Below are 20507 nucleotides of genomic sequence, written 5' to 3'. Positions count from 1 at the left end.
AGTGAATTTGGGGGTGAGCACTTCCTTTCCCCCTACATAAGGAACTCAAAGTTTATGTCTTGTGTGAGGAGATTAGTGATGACATTTTCCTAAGAGTTTTTAAAAGTTTTTCTGCTTTCCCTCCCAACAACAAAAACTTTCTCATGTTTTTTACAACAGTGTCTTTATAACATATCCAAAGAACTGGCTTCTTTAGAGATGGCATTATAATTGCAGCTACAGCTGTGGGAGAACCACAAGTTTATGTAATCTAATATCTATCTATTTGAATGCATGCTGAAACTGTGCACATCTCTGCCTGTCGTGAGCCACTTCCTGGATACTGCTGCTCCTTTTACTTCTCGCTGAATTGATATGAGTTTTCCTGTTATTACAAATATTTTTTTATAACTATTTAATACTTCTAATGCTTAGGATCAAATATGTGCTATGCAGAGAATCTCTCCAGAGTTTTGGTGCATTTCCAATTCTGAAAGGCTTGATAAGTTTTGTGTTTTAAGGGTTAGTGAAGAAAAGATGAAAAACGGGATTTCCTCAAGCGTCTTGCTGAGATTTAACAAGAGGTTAGAACAGGCTCTTAGTGTTTGCAAAGAGGCCGATTTGCTGCTGACAGCAGTGCTGGAGCTGATTGCACAGATGTCAGGATTGAGATTCAGGCTCGTTGGTGGTCCCTTTATGTCCTGAAGCTTTGTTGGCATAGCAACCCCATTGGTATTTTAGGTCTCTGCTGGCATTTTCTCATTAGCTTCTAAACACACTGTAATAGGCCTGCAGCTAGGTTAATATTGATACTATGTTCTTCCTTTCATGGTGGATGGGAGAAGAATAGAGAATTATGGGATGAACAGTATGGGCTGTCATGCTGGACTGCAGCAGTCACACAGTTTGCCTGCTGAGATGTGTGTCTCATGATGTTAGATCTGGTCTGTGAAATGATGGACTGTGCTACAAAAGCTGAGTAAGTAGATGGCAGCCATCCTTACTGTCACGCTTTGTAGCAAGATGCAAATTCAGGCATTATAGCTCTATAAATGAGTGAGACATGGCACATGCGCTCATTAGCATTACGGTATAATTTAGCACCATACAAACCTTGACTACATTTGTCTTTTACTGTCTTGAAAACACTGCTATGTTACTGTACTGTAAATAAAGATCAGGAGCAATCATAGCAAAAAAAGATGACAGCGAAGGGCAATTTTTTATTAATTGAAGTATGTGCAACAGTTACAATGAAGCATTCACATTCTGTCGATAACAATGCTTAGGCTGTAGATACTCTTTCCTGTATATGCTATATATAATCTTTAAACCGCTGACTGGCAGTTGTGCTCTCTCAACACATTTAGCATAATGGCACTCTAATTCTTGTTGCAGGTATTATACTGTAAGGTTTACTGTAAGATAAAGACCCTATAGTATTCTGGAGAAAACCCCAGCAATCAAACAACCTATGAGCTAGCACTGTGCAATGGTGGGAAGACAAAAGCATGGCTGGGTGGGGGTGTGAGGAGGAAGAGAAAAGAAAGAGAGCAGAGGGAGACAGGTGAAAAACAATGGGCGAAAGGAGAGAAGACAAATTTAATGACATGCTGCAGGCATATATAAACGCGTGGGGAGTAAAAGAGAGGTCAGTGGAGAAGAAGTGCTCGGTGTATCACATGAAGTGCTGCAGCTGTCTAAACTTATAACAGCATAACTACAGGTTGGTTAATTCACCTGATCCAGCTTAAACATTAAGGCAAGGTTTTATTCTAACCTTTAAAGCAGAGAGGGTGTCTCTGCTGAATCCAAACTGGGAGCTGGTTCCACAGAAATCAGAAAAAAGCTGAAGGCTCAGCCTCTCATTCTACTTTTAGAAACTTTAGGAACCACAAGTAAGCCTGCAGTCTGAGAGTGAATTACTCTATAAGGATAATATTGTGCTATGAAGTCTTCAAGATACTATAAAATACTACTAAATTCAATTCTAAAAGAAAATAGAAATAAGCCCTCTCTCACTCTCTCTCTTACTCATCAGTCTCACTGCAGCATTTTTGATGATCAGATTGTTACTTACTAATACCTTCGATAAAACATTGTGTCTGACCAGATACTGACAGATACTGGTTTCTGGTTTCTAAGGCTATTAGGACCAAATGTAGCAGCCTCAGTTTTTTGGGGTTTGGGAGAAGAAACTTGCAGAGCAACCACCCCTTTATGTAGTTGAATGTCATCTGGCTTCATAGATAAATAAAGCTGAAGATCATCTGCATAGCAATGAATATGTATTCTGTGTTTTCTGTTAGCATTGCTTAAGGGAGGCAGGTATAATGTAAAAAGAATTGGTCCCAGCACAGAACCCTGTGGAACTCCAAGACTCCCCATTTACATATACATTTCTTAAAATCTTACACTCAACTGTATCAAATGAGGGTTAACAGCCGTAACACAAAAATGAGTCCACTATCAGCCATCGGCCCTAAGAAGGTCATTCGTAACCATTACCGGTGCTTCTTCAGTGCTAAGATGAATTCTGCAAACTGATTGAAACTCTTCAGTTATACTATTATACTGTACATGATCGCCCCGCTGTTTTACTCTTTTGTAGGTCTAAAGGCTAAGACGGCTGGCTCAAGTAAAAGCTTTTAAGTACTGGTTCAATTATAGCCACCTTGAAAGCCTGTGGTAGACATTAGTGACTACTTAGACCTTATTTACTAGTTAACATTATTAATAGACCATCAACTTCTAGTTGCTCTGAGGTCACTGTGACTGAATATTATTTAGAAAACAGGGATGAGCTTTAATCACCAATTATTTTAGACTTGCAAGCTGTTTGTTTTTTTTAATGAATGACCATTCAATCAGTGTTCTTTTCTTTTTTAATTATAATATTTGTAATTTCCTTCTGTGCGCTCCCTCTTCAGTACTACAGGTTGATATTGCTGTTGCTGGTGTCAGTATAATGGCTCTGATGAAATAAAAATAAATAAAAAGCCCCTTTAGCTCCTCTGAACCAGGGCACGAGTAAAAGTATTTGTCCAATTTTCCCAAGTGAAGAAAGAGAAAATGAAATCTTGTAATCACCGTGGCACCGACTCAACATTTTCTGTGGAGGTTTTGCACAAAATATGTAACTCTCTTTATTTTTCACCCACACCGCAGCAGTAACTAGCTACAGCAGTGTTGGTTTAGTCTCATGCCTGTGAGCAAGTAACCCCTCCACCACCCCACCCCTCTTCCCCCAGCTCTTACACACACACACACACACCTCTCCACTTTCCAGCACCCCCCCCACCCCTGTCACACTGAAGTGGTTATTTTTAGTGTTGGGGATGCAGCTCACTCTGCCTGCATCCGGCTCCACAGAGAGATTAATGGAGCACAAGAGAAAGAGATAGAAAGGGAACACACGTGCACACTCACCACATGGCAGGGGAAGCTTGTAGGGGCGAGTGATTGACTGAGAGAGAGGGAGAGAGGACCGATGGCTGGTGAGGAGAGGACTGTATATGTGTGAGAGAGAGAGAGAGTGCTGGCAAGGGTGCAGCCGAAGGTGCATCTGTCAATTACTGCCTACTTAAAAGCAAAGTACCCATTTGAACTCGTCTTTGTCGAATGCATGTTCAGTGCAGTGAACCTACCTCACCCCTTTGGCACGGCTGCCTTGTCAGCAGCTAAAATATCAGGAAGGAGACTTTACTTTGATGTTGGCTAAGAACACATGCTTCATGACACTTCCTACTCTGGCACTGGTTTCTTGAATCTGAATAATATTTAAGTGATAAGAGTGATCCCAGGGGTTTCCTGGGGTGATGCTATTTTTAGAAGCCAATTTTTCCACAATGATTATCGCGCCTGCTCTCTGTCACTGACTAAGAAAATGACTCAGTGTCTTTCTTTGTCATCATCATATTTGAAACTGTATTTTTTGCCTTTTTTTTCTATTTACTTTACTCCTCTATATTAGTGAGTCGGGCTGTGCAATAAAAAAATTCTTCTTTACATCCGTTCACACGTGCATGTTGCTGAATTTCCATTAGATAGATTTTAAGTAGCCTGTATTTTTTTCTTTAAACCTAACGTCAGTGAAAAAAAGCAATCATCAGGGATTAAATACCAGTCCGCTGAATATTAATACTTCACTCTTGAACATGGGGATGATGGAAATCAGCAGGGTGCAAGACTAAATGAATAATGAATAAGCTTTTAACGTCACTGTGGTTTTAAAAGTCATTTGGGTACCTCAAGTAGACCCTGCGTGGAGAAACTGGCTGTGGCACCTCAGCAGCGATTTGTCTGTTGTGTACGATAAACCGCAGAACTGTTCAGTGTTTTATCTATCAGCCTGTGTTGACAGGCATGATGGAAAACACACGGGTATCGTTCAGGCCATCTGTCCATCCAACAAGTCACTCAGAGACCCTGACGTCTCCCGCTGAACGGATGTAGTCTTTCATATTGAATGCCTGGCATCTGCTCAAAGAGCAAATTTTAGTTGTAGACCCCACACTTTCTCTGTAAAATGCCAGACTACTGTCAGTCACCAAGCAACCATACTTTGATGCACATGAGCTACAGGCAGAGGCTCGCACTGTAAGCACAGGATGAAGCCTTTGAGATCCGATGATGGAATATGATCTCTTAAAAAATACACAAAAAAACCCTGACAGGCTAATTTCCTTTTTCTTTTCTCAATTTGTTCACAGTGAAAAAAGGCAAGCTTGATGGACCACAAGGTGAGTTGTGTCACGGATGTACTGCGTGAAGCTGTTGATTGTAAAACACTGGGGTCATCGAGACCGATGTTTGAATCTGTTCATTTTCGCAGAGAAATTCAACACATACGTGACCCTGAAGGTGCAGAATGTTAAGAGCACAACCATCGCTGTCCGTGGCAGTCAGCCATGTTGGGAGCAGGACTTCATGTTGTGAGTGCTTCTCGTCCTGACAATGAAAAAAAATCCAGGGAATGAAGTTGGAATAAGGCAAACTTTCCACACCTCTCCAGCATGTGGCTACTTTAGCAGCTACCAATATAGCACAGCCAAGTCTCCAACCAAGATTGTCATAAAACGAGTTTCAGCTTTAAGAAAAGAGGAGAATGCATGAAACGAGGACAGTATTGTGGCGTTGATGTTTTTAACTGCCTGTTGCAATTGAGACAACCTTTTAAGAGTCAAAGCTGCATTACCTTATTAAACTATCAGCTCTATTGTTTTATTTCCATAAGACATTTTTAATGTGAACATATTCTTAATTAGTGAAACTAAACCCGTTTTCTCTGCAGCCCTGAACTGTCCTAGACATTACCTGGTGCATCTAATATGAAGCTGTCTTTAACCTGCGTGATGTCCAGTTTCACCCACGCGAGGAGTGAAATTGATGTTATCAGGGTGCTGTGGGAGTCAGCTGTAACATTTGTGTCGCAGTTTTTTTTTTGTTTCTGTTTTTTGCTGCCATTCTGCCTGCATTCTGCTGTTTGCTCTGCTCCAGCAGATTTCACACATCTAGTCATGAAAGTTTCTCCCCATTCAAGCTTCATTAACACCTTAAAACTCCAGAATGTCAATCCAACAGAAAAGCTCCCATTGTTTTTGCATCTGCTACAGTCATGGTGCTAAATTAAATGTAAGGAATATCTTTAAAGAAGGGCTTTCCTCTACTTTTCACCTTTCGGGGCCAGCACACCATCCAGCAAAGTCACCTGAAGATTTGTTCATCTCCTAAGGAAGCACTTTACGCTCATTATTAGGTTTTTTCTTCATTTAAACCTAGCTTAGGAGCATCACTGTTCAGTAACGGGAGATGCATAGTGAGCTGATAACCTGCAAGCCAGATACGTAGTTGCATTACAAATGTTAGCTGTATATGAGCTTTTGAGTTCACTGTTGTTTATCACACATAAATATAGATAGTTTCTGTCTGTGCAGTCACTTATATGTTGTCGGGAGCCTGGCTGACTGTCACCTGTGTTTTTCCATCTTCATGCTGAATGACTCATTTCCCTGAGCAGATTGAATCATGGTGCATATCCATCACCAGATTAAATTCAGCTCCTCGAGGAATAAACTGTATTTTTGCTAAAAGTCTTGTGTAAACTGCCCAAGCCTCCACTCAGCTCATGACAGTATTCTGTATTTAACTTCTTTTTTTATTCCTCCTCATTTTTCTGTTTGCTTGTCCTTTTCTTATTTCGCCATCTCTACTGAGCAGTGAAATAAACCGCCTTGATCTGGGCCTCACAGTGGAGGTGTGGAACAAGGGGCTGATCTGGGACACCATGGTGGGCACCTTATGGATCCCCCTGCGCAACATACGGCAGTCCAATGAGGTTCACCACATTCATCTTTCTGACTCAGACCTTTGGTTTTATTGGCAATGCTTACTAGCATTTCTGAATTTAGCATACTCAAACTCACATATTAAGCCGTAGATGAGAAGATTGACGGCACTGGTCATTTGTACAAAAACAGCAAATTAGATCCAGGGCAGAGATGCCAAAATACGTATTGATCACACAGTAAGTGTTGCTGCAGTCATGTTTGTCCTTCTGTCTTTTCCAGGAGGGACCGGGTCAGTGGCTGACCCTCGACTCCAATGTGATCATGGCTGAGAACGAGATCTGTGGAACCAAAGACCCGACCTTTCATAGGCTGCTGCTCGACACACGCTTTGAGCTGCCACTAGGTTTGACATTTATCAGTGTTGTGTCAATAATAAAGTTTAATTTATTTTGTATTCATTTGAATTCCTTTTTTCAAACAATGTTACTAGTATTAGTACTACTGCTACTTTAAAACTCTAAAGACTGTCTCATGATTCCTATTAGTACTTTTTCTAGCAGTTGCCTGATACAGTTTTATTACTACTTCTACTACTAATACAACTAGCCCTCTAATGACAGCCCTACTCTTTGTTATACTTCAGAAAATTCACTTTAAACCTTGGCAAAACAGTATCAGCACAAAGTCTTACAGTGTAGCGCCCAATATTTCATGTGCCAATGGAGAATCTCAAGTGTTTCTGTTTCTGCAGACATCCCAGAGGAAGAGGCCAGATACTGGGCGAAGAAACTTGAACAACTTAATGCCATGAGAGATCAAGATGTAAGAATTTTATTCTGCTGAACACTCTTTACTGTATTACCACAACTTTTTCTGCTTTGTATTGTTTCCTTATTCGTCTGTTGTTGCCGCTTTTCTTTGCCTCAGTACGCCTATCAGGAAGAGCAGGAGCGACCACTACATGCACCATCCACACAGTGCTGTGAGTGCCGCCAGCCTCCTCTTCTGCATTTACCTCCTCCTGCGCCCGATCCTGCTGTGCCCTTTTTATGCCTCCTGTGTTTCCTCTCCCCACTCCCTCTCCTCTGGCTCCTCAGCTTACTGAGAAGAGGCGTAGACAGGAGGTTGAAATGAAGCTAATAGATGAAGGAAAGGTTAGCTGGCGAGAGGAAGGAGAGCCGATGAGATTAATCACAAATGCATGCCTGCCTGAACACTAGAATGACTTACAGGTGATAGATCCGTGATGAATGTGAGATGACATACGGGGGGTGTCAGACACACTCCCACGCCTGTCCGCCTGTCTGGCAGTGGTGACACTGGGAGCAGGTGCATAACTGTGTGGATACTATGGACCTGTGGAGAGAAGGGTTTGGTTTGCATCATGGTGCTTGTGTTTGTTGAAAGAAGATGTGTGTGTTACCTAACTGCATCGAGGCCAGCTGCCTTAAAAACAGTTTTTTCTAAAGACCTTGTGTTTTTCTCTGCTCAAACACACACACACACATACATAGACAGCCACTTATAAACTCTCTCCACACATATTTACATCATAAAACAATTATTTCTGAGGGCTAACGATCCTCCTCGTTTGTTTACCCTGGTTTTGTTGACGGCTTGTGTGTTTAATTTGTGGCCCAAACCTAATTTGGTTTTTCCGACTCCTTTATCTCTTCGCAGGTAATTGGAGTCTGTGGGGAGATCAGCAAAGTAAGTTTCTTTCATGCGGTTCTGCTAACAACTTGGAGTAATTCTGTATTTATTGTCCATGTCTCACTTAATGTAATGATCTCCTTGCGTAGTATTCCTCAGAGACCATTAACTGCCAAAAAAGTATTTCTTCTCCACACATCCTCCCTGAACTTCCTCTCACCTCATACCCTTGCTTTTGCAATAATACCTCAAACTGTTAAAATGAAATTGAATTCAGCTCTAGCCAAACTCAGGATGCATACATATTTGATGAGATAAAGATGAGTTATTTTCGAGTGATTCATTATAAGACAGGAAGCACATAACCGAATAGCTCCCACTTGCATCTCAGGCACTGAACTGTCTAAAACTCTGTTTCCACAAAATCGGAATCTTTTGCAAATCGTTTCAACGTGCTGGTCGACCTGATCGAACATCTCACAGCTGTATGGGTTTATTAGCAGCAGGTCAGTCTTTCATGAAGACATACTGTGGATAGGATGAATCATTTAATAAAAGACTGCGTGGGGAAAAAGTTTCACAATTTAAAAATAATTCTACAGAATCTACAAAACAAGATCAAAAACTACGGTGGCCCTGAGAGGCCAAACGGACTGCAACTTAAGAAAACACCAGCAATAAGAAAGACGCAGCAAAAGCATCCAAACACAATGGAAATAGGAAAAAAGAAAACATAAATAGGAAAAACGAAAACAGAAATAGGAAAAAACTGATTTCCAGAAGCACAAGGGAAGTGTTTCTGGGGAGACAATAACCCGACGGACCAGTTGTAGGAACCAAAACATGCTAAGAATTGCGTTGGGAGATAATTAAAAGAAGTGGAGGATCTATTGGTTTTGTGAGGAAAGAAAAGATGAGAGGTAAGTGTGCTAGCCTAACTATTAGCCTAAAAATCCATCATCAGTATTTTATGAATCATGATAAAACTACCATGTTTTGGGTTCCTGCAACTGGTCCGTCTGTTTATTGTCTCCCCAGACACACTTCTCTTGTGCTTTTAAAAATCTGTTTTTTCCTATTTCTGTTTTGTTTTTTCCTATTTCTGTTTTGTTTTTTCCTATTTCCGTTGTCGTTTTTCCTATTATCCTTGTGTTTTGTGTGCTTTTACAGCGTTTTTCTTATTGCTGGTGTTTTCTTAAGTTGCAGTCTGTTTGCCCTGTCAGGGCCACCGTAAAAAACACTTTTCTCTGTTTCCTGTAAAAACGTGTCTTGTTATTCTTTTATTCTAGCCTAACAATCTTTAAGTATTTGTAGGTAAATACAGTTACATTGTAATTTAAATTAAAATAGATTAAAATTCCATTTAATTATAGGGGAATTACATAGTCACAGGCCTACAGATGTTTTCCCCCTGATTTTTAGGCTCTCATTTAGGATTGAATGAGAAGAAAAAAACTGGATTCTGAGCAGAGATTTCAACTATCTGAAAAGAAACAAGACCACCTCCCTTCTCTACGCCCCAGCTCTTTCATTACACACTCAATGTACTCAATGGTCGTCATCTTTTTGTCTCGCCAACCTCACTTTGTTCCGTCTCCCGCTTCTGTTTTGGTGAACAGACGAGGACCCAGACAGCGCAGTGGATGACAGGGACAGCGACTACCGCAGTGAGACCAGTAACAGCATCCCACCTCCTTACTACACCACCTCCCAGCCCAATGCTTCCATGCACCAGTATCCCATGAGGCACCAGCACTACAGACACTCCTACACTGACGACATCAATGAGCTGGACTATGATCACAGAGCTATGAGGTAACAGGCGTACTACTACTGAGACTGAAGAACAGGGTTTTATTTTGCCTATGTGCACCATAAAGTTTACATGCAACATAGAGAGAGGAGTTTTTGGTCACACAAAAGATCTAAATGTTTTAACGTTGTGAATTTAACATCACGCTGCTCGTAAACGGAGCTCTCCTCCCCGTCTAGCTCATAGCCATGACACAAGTGAGCCCCTGCGGCCTTGTTTTGTTGCACTGTGTCGTACATAGTAACATGTCCCACTGTGCTCTCCTTCTCTAGAGAATAACCCTGGCCTCAGTGTATACAAGCATGCTGGGGTGCAGAGTTCTTGTATACAGGTTTTGTATGAAGCGGGCCTTTGTGGTTATCTGTCACGTGCGAATGCGTGTGCGCGTGCTTGCATCTGTGTGTGCACGTCGAGTGTGTGAACATCAGAAACCCCTTGTGATTTCTGAACATAATGGTCGTCACTTTAGACATGTATATATGAAAGCAGGAGAGGCTCTAAACTCATGCATTTCTCAGAAAAGCTTAAATTGAGAGTTTGACCATTTGCTTTGTCAAGGCTGAGATGGATATAATAAATCTCAGCATCAGTGAGACGTCTTTGTGCAGAAGCTTAATGGACAGGTTCATATTTTCAGCAGGTTGTACTTGCTGTTATTGTTTCTCCTTTTTATACTCTCTGTAAAGAGAGCCCTTCCCCATCCACTTCCAGTGTAAATGATGAGTGAAATTCATATTCCTTTTCCCGTGCAAATATATTCGTCTGAAGTTAATATGAGTTTTCGGTAATCTGATTTAGACGAGCAAAGAGGCTGTGTTCAAAAGATATTCGCTTACTAGTGCAAAATTCCCTAGAAGATGAAATTTCCCACTGAAATGACGGGAATATCTGCATTTGGTTTAAATAGCCTCCGCCTCATATTAACTCCAAATTAAGATTGAGCCAGGACTGCTGTGGATCACTTAGGAATAGATATTAAACGCTGGCGGGAAGAATAACAGCAAGTGATATTTTCATGTTCATGTGGACGCCTGACTGATGTTTTAAGACAACTTTGTGAAGCTATCGTTAAGCAGGCAGCACAGAGGCTCAGTTTGAGTTAGAGCTGTCTTTCCAATATTTGCACTGAGCTCTACTGATGCTCCTCTCCCACCTCTCCCCTCCTCCCCACCTCCTCCCCTGCTCCTCTTACCAGACGCTATGATAGTTTAGACTCGGCCACCAACGGGCGCAGTGATATCGACTCAGGCTCAGGGTCGAGCCGGCGCACCAGTCGTCAGTATTCTCTAGACAGTAGGCACTCGCTGTCCGATAGGTGGGTCTCTGTACCTCGTCTCTAACTTCTCCTCCTCTTCCTCTTCTTCTTCCTTCTGCTCCAGCCTGTGACTCCGTCTCGCTGTGACGTCAGTGGTGGACTTGTCCCGTCCTCCTCGCTCGCTGTGCTTGCATGCATGCGCTCTTACCCTATCTTTGTATATGTATATTCTGTATATTTTAGAGGAAACTACCGAACCTGCATCTATCCTTACTGTGTTCCTGTGAAGAATCACAAACGATCACACTTGTCCCCTCAATCTTTAGAAGTTCTGTGCTGTGTCGTCTTTACATGTGTGGGTGAGCGATCGGCGGGATGCGTGTGTGGTGCTTCGTAACAGTCGGAGACAGAGAGGTTAATTGTCGGTTGGAGTTTGTAGAACTGCCCGTGTGAGTCTGTGTGAGCGTGCCCATCTGTTTTCATGACAGCTTGTTATTACAGCTTCACCCTGTATGTGAGACTTTAAGAAGGGCCCTGTCTTATTGTGGGTGTCCCATACTTGGTAATTATACACATTTAATTTCCACTTGTGAGACAGCAGGAGCCCGTCAGCCCAATAATGTGGCCGAGCAGAGAGGCCGAGACAGATTGCGTTCTTTTTCATCTTCATTTCATCATGTTTTGTTTTACATTCTTTGTGAAGAAAGAGGGCAGACATGTGTTTAGACTCACAAATTATGCAAGCATTTGTCACTGTCTGTGTTAGTCTTTGAGACGGAAGAGAGAGAGAGATTGCAGGATAGGTTGTGAATAGGAAAAATGGGGGTTGTTGTGATTGAGTATTTATTTGTCCATTCAGCCATACTTTTGTGTCCTTTACTGTTCGTGCACTATGCATTATTAAACCAGCAGGACTGTAATCAATAGAGCCGAAAACAATAAAGCCGGAGTTTGTGTGCGTCTGTCAGAGTGTGTTTAAGGAAATAATCTTTCTATGTGTCTCATATCTCTCGCTGATTCAGTCTAATGGCTTCATTTATCATTGTGAATTTATCTGCTTTTTTCCACCAGTCTGCTAAATTATCCTCAACCTCGTCAGGTTAACTTCTTTTGTTTTAAATTAAACAATTTAAATGTTTACTTTATGAAAAATGCATCGTTGTGTTTCTGCAATCTAGTGTGCTTTTGTATGCCGTGTGATTCTGTACAAATTTGTGTTTGAACTAACAATCATAGTAAGCATTCCTGTTACTAAACAGATGAGTCCCCTTGCAGTTGCATCACTAGTCCAAAGCCCATTCTGGGTTTGATTTAAAGTCACTCCTCTTCTCCTGGTGGTTAGCTCTCTCCCTTTCCGGTCCCAACACAAGCTCCTTTAGTATCTCTGTGACACCCAAACGTGGAAATAGATATAGTTTACTTAATAACCAAAGGCTTATCTAACACGTGTTTTCGTTTCCCCTGCCTTCAGTCCCACAGACAGTCGTTACGCTTCGTCGGGCGAGTTGAGTCGAGGCAGCTCGCAGCTCAGCGAGGAGTTCGTTCCCGAGGACGGTGAAAGCTTGAGAGGTTCGGAATTCTACGATGAGAACGACTCCTATCATTCCTGCCACTCTTCGGTCAGCTACGGCAAGGAAGATTCCCCAGGTTGGGATGGTGAGGATCACCAAGGCATCTACAGCGATGAGGGAGGCTACCTCAAAGATGGAGGAGAGGAGGGGGCTCTGTATGACGAAGAAGAGGGAGACATGTATGGGGAGGAGGGAGATTACAACTATGAGGATGAGGAGGAGATGTCATATAAGGAAGATGAAGAAATGTATCCACTGGATGGCACACTGAGTGAAGACCGGGAGCCTCCCTACACCCCCACACCCACAAGCACTGCCCCCACCTTGATGCCCCCTTCTGATGGTCTTTCCTCCACCAGGCCACCGTTGGAGAAGCAGACGTCGCTGCATCAGCAGCGACTTGCCCAGGATCGGCCTCAGTCTCCCAGCACGGCTGCTGGCCTACCTCCGGTCTCACAGGACAGCACAATGGCCCCTTCTCTTGCAGATTCCACCAAGCCTCCCTTTGCACCCACACAGCAGGATCTCTTTGGCACAACTACAACTACACCCACCCCCACAACTACATCACAGGTTCCAGCTCCAGACAGCAAGCCTCTGGAGCCTGAGCCCAAATCTGAAGTGCCAAAGGAGGAACCTCAGCCCCCCGAGCTTCCTCCAGCAACAGAGAGTGTCCCTCTGGCTCTTGAACAGAAGAAAGAGGAGCCTCCTGTTGCAAGGTGAAGTTGCATATTATTATAAAGGGAAAATGACAAAATGACATATGTAGTTATGTATAGATGTACTTCAAGTTGCTATGACCTACACATGAAAACACCAGTAAAGGGACAAGGACGGTAAAGAATCTCAGCCTGTCCAGATAAAGCAGCGTGATTTTAATAAAACAGCCAGTGAAGATCTAATGTTGTTTCCTGTGCGTTGTGTGTTGTAGTGCAGTCGAGGGGTCACTACTGTTTACTGACACCAACTCAGTATGTGTGGTCTCAGCTCCAAAGACACTTCCCTTTACATCCAATTTCACTAAAATTACCTACCAGCAAGTATTAGCCTAAACAACACCTGCACAAAATAATTAATTTTAAAGTTAACACTAACCAACCACTTACTGTATGGAGATAAAATCACTTAAAATAATGTATTCACATACCAGGAAAAGGGTATTTTTAGAGAGACACACACTTTTATTCACAGACAAAAACAATAATAATAATAATTTTGTATTAAAGCCTATTTACCAATCAACATGCTTGTGGTTGATTGGTCGTCTCTGAGACCAGTTTTACCATATACATTTCACCTTGAAAATCAATGTGTTTTTTACGTGATTCATTTTAGCATCTTTGCTACTACATTACATATCACTGCGTATATAAAAGTTCTGAAAGCTAGACTTCTTTCTCAAACCATATTTCAGCTTCCCAAAAAGGGAAATCATGGAGCCCGGTCCTGCCAGAGCTAAAGCCAACTGGCTTCGACTTTTCAGCAGAGTACGACTACAACTACAAGAGGTACTGCCAGGATGTGTCTGTGTGTGTTCAGTTTATTTGTATGGTCCTCTTGCTTGCAGTCACTGTCAGGTGAATCCCTTCATTGGCAGGAACGGATCTTAGAGTGCGGTTCTGTTGCTGCTCTGCTGATTGCCTTGTTGCATCAATCCCTGCATGTCCTGTTCTTACTCTGTATTTTTCCAGCTTTCGTTGACTAGTCTGTCATTTTTCCCAGTTTTTGGTCGCAGCTGTGGATTATATTGTCTCGTGTTTGATCGTTTCTGTTTACCCCCTGTATTGTTTTTGCCATTTCATTATTTTCTTTTCAGTTGTTTGCCATCCTCGTAGCGAATGCATGTAGTCCATTCTGATTACCCATGGCAGGAGCTGGCTCTCAGGTAGGTGTGCCCTGTAGTGTGTTAATAAATCTAATTTGTATCGTATGTATCTGTATGGCTCACAGATATTTATGATGAGAGACGCACATAGGAAGCTGTTGCAAGTCTGTTAAGCGTCCTTTCCAAAGCCTGGTGTTTGTATCAATCAGGGCTATTTCTGTGTATAGTGTGACGTTAGTATCAGTGCCGCATGTCATTGTTTGAAGAGGCAAGCGGACAAAGAACATGTCTTTCAATAATGGAGCAGATAAAATTAGAGAAATGATTACACGGATAGCCATCTGGCTGTAATCTTCTTCCACAAACACAGAACTCACTGTTGATGTCAATAATCCCCACACTCACTAAGAAATACACACAGTGTAGTTGTTTTTCACTCTGTTGTAAATCATGACTTTGAGAACACCTGCAGTCATTGTGGTGACAGCTCACGTTTGAGCGAACTACAAACTACAATTGGAACTACAGCGTTGTAGTTTTCTGGAAGGCTGCCTTTTCCTGGTTTTTCCATCTCATCTTTTCCTTCTCTTTCTCCACAGGCCCGAGGAGAAAGTGTTGGCATTGCCTCTCTGCTTTTGTCAGCAGGGTAAGTAACCATGAGGCTGACATCGCTCCAGCTATTGAAAATCTATAACTTACCGACCAAAAAGAAAGACCAGTGTCTCAGTGCATTTATTTTGTAACTTATTCACGGTGAAGGTTCTAGCTGCCAGCTGTTAGCTGAAAATATAGCCGATGTTCAAAGTATGTTTTCTCTCCAGGATGGGTGGTGCTCTGTATAGTATTGACAGCATGCCAGACCTCAGGAAGAGAAAAGCAATGCCTCTGGTCAGCGATCTAGTGAGTTTCTGCACTAATCTCTTTATGTTCCCGTGACTGTCTCACATTTCCCAGATCCATCTCACTTGGCTCAGCAGTCCGTGCTCTCATCCTTAAATGTTACTCCTGTTTTCTATCTGATTCTCTACTATGTTCATTTTCATGATCTTTTCTAACATTCTACTATTTTTACTCCTGTTGTTCTCTGTCCTTTACTCCACTGCATCCATGCTGTTAAAGAAAATGCATTGCCCTGCTGTTAAAGTCTGACAGGGCATGAAGCAAGGCAGAGAGGCCAGCGGCAGAGGCCAGAGGTTTTCTCTGACTGACGCTGATGCCTGCTACATGCTGTCATATAACAGACCTTTATTACCCCGCCATGCCATGATCCCTATGCCTTTTTGACACTATCTCATTACCAACACAACTCTGACAGACATTAATCTTTTGCAGACTTCTATTGTCACTTTTCTTAGAATGTAGACAGACGCACTCTGTATCTCCGTGTCATTCTAAGGAATGTGCGAATCAAAGAAAACCACAAGCGTATTCAGGTTTTGAGAGCACATTGGTTGTCACAGTTTGGTTTTTTTTATCATTTAATGATTATCACTCGCCTAATCCTAATTCACACAGAGCTAAAGACCAGTCGGTGACTATCTGGCAGTGTTGGGAAGATTACTTTTAAATCCACTACAGATTACAGAATACATTCCCCAAAATTTTGTAACGTATTCCGTTACGTTACTCAATGAGAGTAACGTATTCTGAATACGTTGGATTACTTGATCTATTATCATGCTTTTTACAACTACATGAATGTACTATTGCTGTGTGATTTATTACTTTTACTGAAGGTTATTTGCTATAGCAATACCAACTAGATTTTTAAATCTTAATATAAAACGAGTAACAGTAAGGTGGATATTAGGTAAAGCTGCACTTTTTGCAGCGATCTCGTATATAAAACTATTCCGTGCGTATATAAAACAGGTCCGCAGCTCCGAACCATAGTAAAGGAACCTCTGGCTAATATGTCGGGTTCGTGTCGGGTTCGTAGCCGAAAACAAGCTTTACTTTGTTGTCTTGGTCAACTTTGCTAAAAACACGAACACAGTGTCGTAATAGCTTACTTACAACTGGGCTACGCTGCCCATGAGGCTACATTCTTTAGGGCTATGCCTGTAACACTCTGCCTATTTCCTTCATATTAAATCATTTTTTGAACAATAATTTTAAAAAATATTTTGTCACGTCATTATGTGGGCCGCAAGTAGAGGTGACATGAGCCGCGAGATTGAGACCCAGGAATTAGAGCCTCTTAATGCGTGTTTTGTTTGAGTTTTCGCCGGCGTGGAATTACCAAAAATAGAGAGGGGACAGCCTAACACAGGGGTAGGGAACTCCAGGCCTCGAGAGCCGGTGTCCTGCAGGTTTTAGGTGTCTCCTTGATCCAACACAGCTGATTTAAATGGCTAAATTAACTCCTCAACATGTCTTGATGTTCTCCAGAGGCCTGGTAATGAACTAATCATTTGATTCAGTTGTGGTGACCCAGGGTGAGATCTAAAACCTGCAGGACACCGGCTCTCGAGGACTAACATTCCCTATCCCTGGCCTAACATATGAAACAGGAAAAGACCACCGTGTAATCCAAAGTAACTGTATTCTGAATACCACCTTTTTAAACGGTAACAGTAACGGAATACAGTTACTCGTATTTTGTATTTTAAATACGTAACGCCAGTACATGTATTCCGTTACTCCCCAACACTGCTATCTGGTAACCACGTGTAACCAAGTGTTTGCTGGAGGTTGCTTCCTGGCACCAGGAAATGGTTGCATAGAGGGTGCTGCACCAAAAACCTCCCTCTGACTGCCACAGTCGGCAGTGGGTTGCATCAAAGATGCTGACTTGTCTGCAAATACTTGGCAACTACCAGCTGGGCAGTGTTAAAATTGCCCAGCTAGGGTGACGCTAGCTCGAAACAGAAAGCATTCGCCTTAAAATTTCTGCCTCAGTGCCGCAGTCACAATTCAAAAGGCACAACTTTCACGTTAAAAGTAAGCGGGTGACCGCAGTAATCTGTTAGCAATCATAAGCATGGTCAGAGACATTAGGATCAGTTTAAGCGATTCAGCATCGATAAACAAAATAAGTTACATAATGCACATGATACATGCACAGCTATAGTTACAACTTAATACCATATTACCAAATAAAAGCATCATAAAGCAACGTTGAAATGTGTCTGAAAAGCTGATCCTGCTGTTCTTAAATAAACCAGCTTAACTTTGCTTGTCATAAAGACTAAAAGTTAAGGCCTGACTAACCCTGTTAGGAGTTTCAACTGGTGGTTTCACACTTTGGTTTGACAACTTAAGCATAACATGCTATTGATAGCTATAGATATGCTGGTTTGTCACCTCTTGACAGATCCATGCTAGCTGCTGTCTATAGCTTTTGTTTTCACAGCACAAGAGTGGTTACGTCTTCTCATCTAACTCACAGCAGGAAAGCCAATAAGCATATTTAGCATATGATATGTCAAATAGTTGCTTTGATGCCAAATCACATTGTGCACTGGGAGCTGAAATAATGCCGACTCTTAAATCAGCTGCCAGTCAAAGCTCAGTGCCACGCTCATAAACACCCACCATGCACTGACAGGCAGGTGCACCTCTTTCATCAATCTCATTTACACACACTACACACACACACACACACACACACAAACAACTTGTCAGACTGTCTGCTATTGATTTATCACAGTGGAACACTGCCTGAATGAGCAGTAACTAGTATTTCATTCAGAAATCTAATATTCAGGTGGAAATGCAGCAGAGATTTTCTGAAAAATCCCAGTCTCCCTTGATTCCCTAATCGCTTCATTGTTGCTTTTTCACAAAACTACCACATATGCATAAAAAGTGCATCCATCAGTCATTCTTGTAATTTTAATTCTCTGTGTAAACCTCTTTCTCCTCTGTTGCCTTTTTCTAATACATTTCTACCTTTTTTCTCCCAACTTCACTTCACTGCTACAGGCTATGGTGAGTAGCGCACCTTTTGTTTATGAAGTATCTGCAGTTGGTTATGAAGATATACTCGTTTTCTGGTACCGACCAAAGGGGTCACTCCAAACAAAATATGCAGCTGTAATCTCCTACTCTGAGATTTATCATGATTAAAGAAGATATTATACTGACCACCCTTCTTCCATTACACAGTCCTTGGTTCAGAACTCCAGGAAGGCGGGCATCACCTCGGCCCTGACATCAAGTACCCTACATAATGAAGAACTGGTCAGTCCACATTTATATTCTTTAATTAAATTATTTCAAATTCTGCTCATAAGCTTTAACTCTGCTGACCTTGGGCTTATCTTTCTTACAACCTTGTAGAAGAGTCATGTCTATAAGAAGACCCTCCAGGCCCTCATATATCCTATTTCCTGCACCACCCCACACAACTTTGAGGTGTGGACAGCCACCACACCCACATACTGCTATGAATGTGAGGGACTCCTCTGGGGTATTGCTCGCCAGGGCATGCGCTGTACTGAGTGTGGGGTGAAATGCCACGAGAAGTGCCAGGATCTACTCAACGCCGACTGTCTGCAAAGTAAGATGAACGCCGGGAGGCATCACTCCATTTCAGCCCCCAAAGCATTAATGAAGTGAAGTGACTAGTTTACAAACGTGACGATGAAATCTAAATTTAGCAGCCCATATGTGCAGTGGGTAAACACTCCCAGTCACTGCTGGTGCAAAAAGACGGTGTAAATTCAGATAAATACAACCAGTAACTCCGGTTGGCTTTTATAAATTATCATTTTTAATGGTTTCACTTTTTTTAAAGACATTATATATTTATGTTTTTTAATACTGGCAGGTTATCTTTTTTTCACTGGCCTTCCATCAGAGACCCGATGCTAACTTCAGCTATCAGTGAACAGAAAGGCTCAGATCAATTAGATGTTCAGCTGAATTTAGAAGAGGTAGAGTGGGTAATCCACTGTCTGGGAGGGCCACTGTTTGATTCCTTGGCTCTGAAGCGTCTTAACTAATTGCCCATATTGTCATAAATGCATCTGTCAGTGATATATGAAGTGTGTAAATGTGGTTTTAATGATTACAGACATGAGAGTGAGAAAGGATCGCAGAAATCGTTTTAGGCTTTTTGCGGTGTCAGTTCTTTTTATTTATTTTTATTAATAATAGAAAACGATGTAGTCCATTTATTTCCTCTCCTGTCTATTTGTCAATGCCAAGCACAGAGCCTTCCTCCCTCCTTCTTCTCTTCTTACTCCTACATTCCTATTTTCGTTGTTTTCATGAGAGGATATTACAAACCATTTGTCTTTTCTTGTCATCCGCCTCGCTCTCTTTCCATCTTTTTCACTCAGCATTTTATAGCTCTGCAAAAGCATCCTCTTATATTTCATGAAATACACCAAAGTTGTTATTATAGTGTTATGGTATTCATTTGAAATGGTCTGAGAAATTTATCCACCATGATTTCAGGATCAGTAAGCGTGAGCTCACTTCTCATCTCACATGGCACCTTTTTCCATTTTTGTTTACAAATCTAATTCTTTTACTTCTCAATTTTCTTGCCAACCAGGAGCGGCAGAGAAGAGCTCCAAGCACGGCGCCGAGGACCGGACTCAAAATATCATCATGGTTCTTAAGGATCGCATGAAGATCCGTGAGAGGAACAAACCAGAGATCTTTGAACTCATTCAGGAAGTGTTCACCGTCCCCAAGTCCACACATGTCACCCAGATGAAGCAGATCAAACAGAGCGTGCTCGATGGCACCTCTAAATGGTCGGCCAAGATCAGCATCACAGGTTTGTGTCTATAAAAAGAGACAAGCTGCTGTTTATATGCAGTGAACACAGGTGGCGTCTATGGGGCAGTAGCTCAGAAGGTCAGATGAATTAAGAGGCATCTGTTTCCATCCAAACACACACACACACACACGTATACATAAACCCATAAACCCACTGGCCTTACCAGCTTGGCTTTTTTTTCTTCTTCCTAGTGTTGTGTGCCCAGGGTCTACAAGCCAAGGATAAAACTGGTTCCAGTGATCCGTATGTAACTGTCCAGGTTGGAAAGACGAAAAAGAGGACCAAGACCATCTATGGCAACCTCAACCCTGTCTGGGAGGAGACATTTAATTTGTGAGTCATTGGCTTTTTTGTATGGTTACTGTTAATTAACCACCTAAGACC

At 42.0% G+C, this 20507-nt stretch overlaps 1 protein-coding gene across 1 annotated transcript in view; it reads left to right on the top strand.

Annotated features, from left to right (window-relative positions):
* Positions 1-20507, top strand: part of unc13a (unc-13 homolog A (C. elegans)) — a 44754-nt gene that overhangs the window by 1403 nt on the left and 22844 nt on the right. Inside the window, exons 2-18 of the mRNA XM_087836704.1 lie at positions 4692-4721; positions 4814-4913; positions 6199-6316; positions 6549-6672; positions 7021-7091; positions 7197-7251; positions 7950-7979; positions 9542-9737; positions 10931-11050; positions 12462-13280; positions 13976-14069; positions 14986-15032; positions 15208-15286; positions 18497-18571; positions 18671-18890; positions 19893-20120; positions 20315-20456. Coding sequence (XP_087692830.1) covers positions 4692-4721; positions 4814-4913; positions 6199-6316; positions 6549-6672; positions 7021-7091; positions 7197-7251; positions 7950-7979; positions 9542-9737; positions 10931-11050; positions 12462-13280; positions 13976-14069; positions 14986-15032; positions 15208-15286; positions 18497-18571; positions 18671-18890; positions 19893-20120; positions 20315-20456 — 2548 coding nt within the window. The remainder of the gene's footprint in view (positions 1-4691; positions 4722-4813; positions 4914-6198; positions 6317-6548; positions 6673-7020; positions 7092-7196; positions 7252-7949; positions 7980-9541; positions 9738-10930; positions 11051-12461; positions 13281-13975; positions 14070-14985; positions 15033-15207; positions 15287-18496; positions 18572-18670; positions 18891-19892; positions 20121-20314; positions 20457-20507) is intronic.

This window comes from Neolamprologus brichardi, chromosome 23 (genome assembly GCF_056152115.1).
Source record: "Neolamprologus brichardi isolate AB-2024 chromosome 23, ASM5615211v1, whole genome shotgun sequence".
Lineage (NCBI taxonomy): Eukaryota > Metazoa > Chordata > Actinopteri > Cichliformes > Cichlidae > Neolamprologus > Neolamprologus brichardi.
This window is presented reverse-complemented; position numbering and strand designations above follow the sequence as displayed.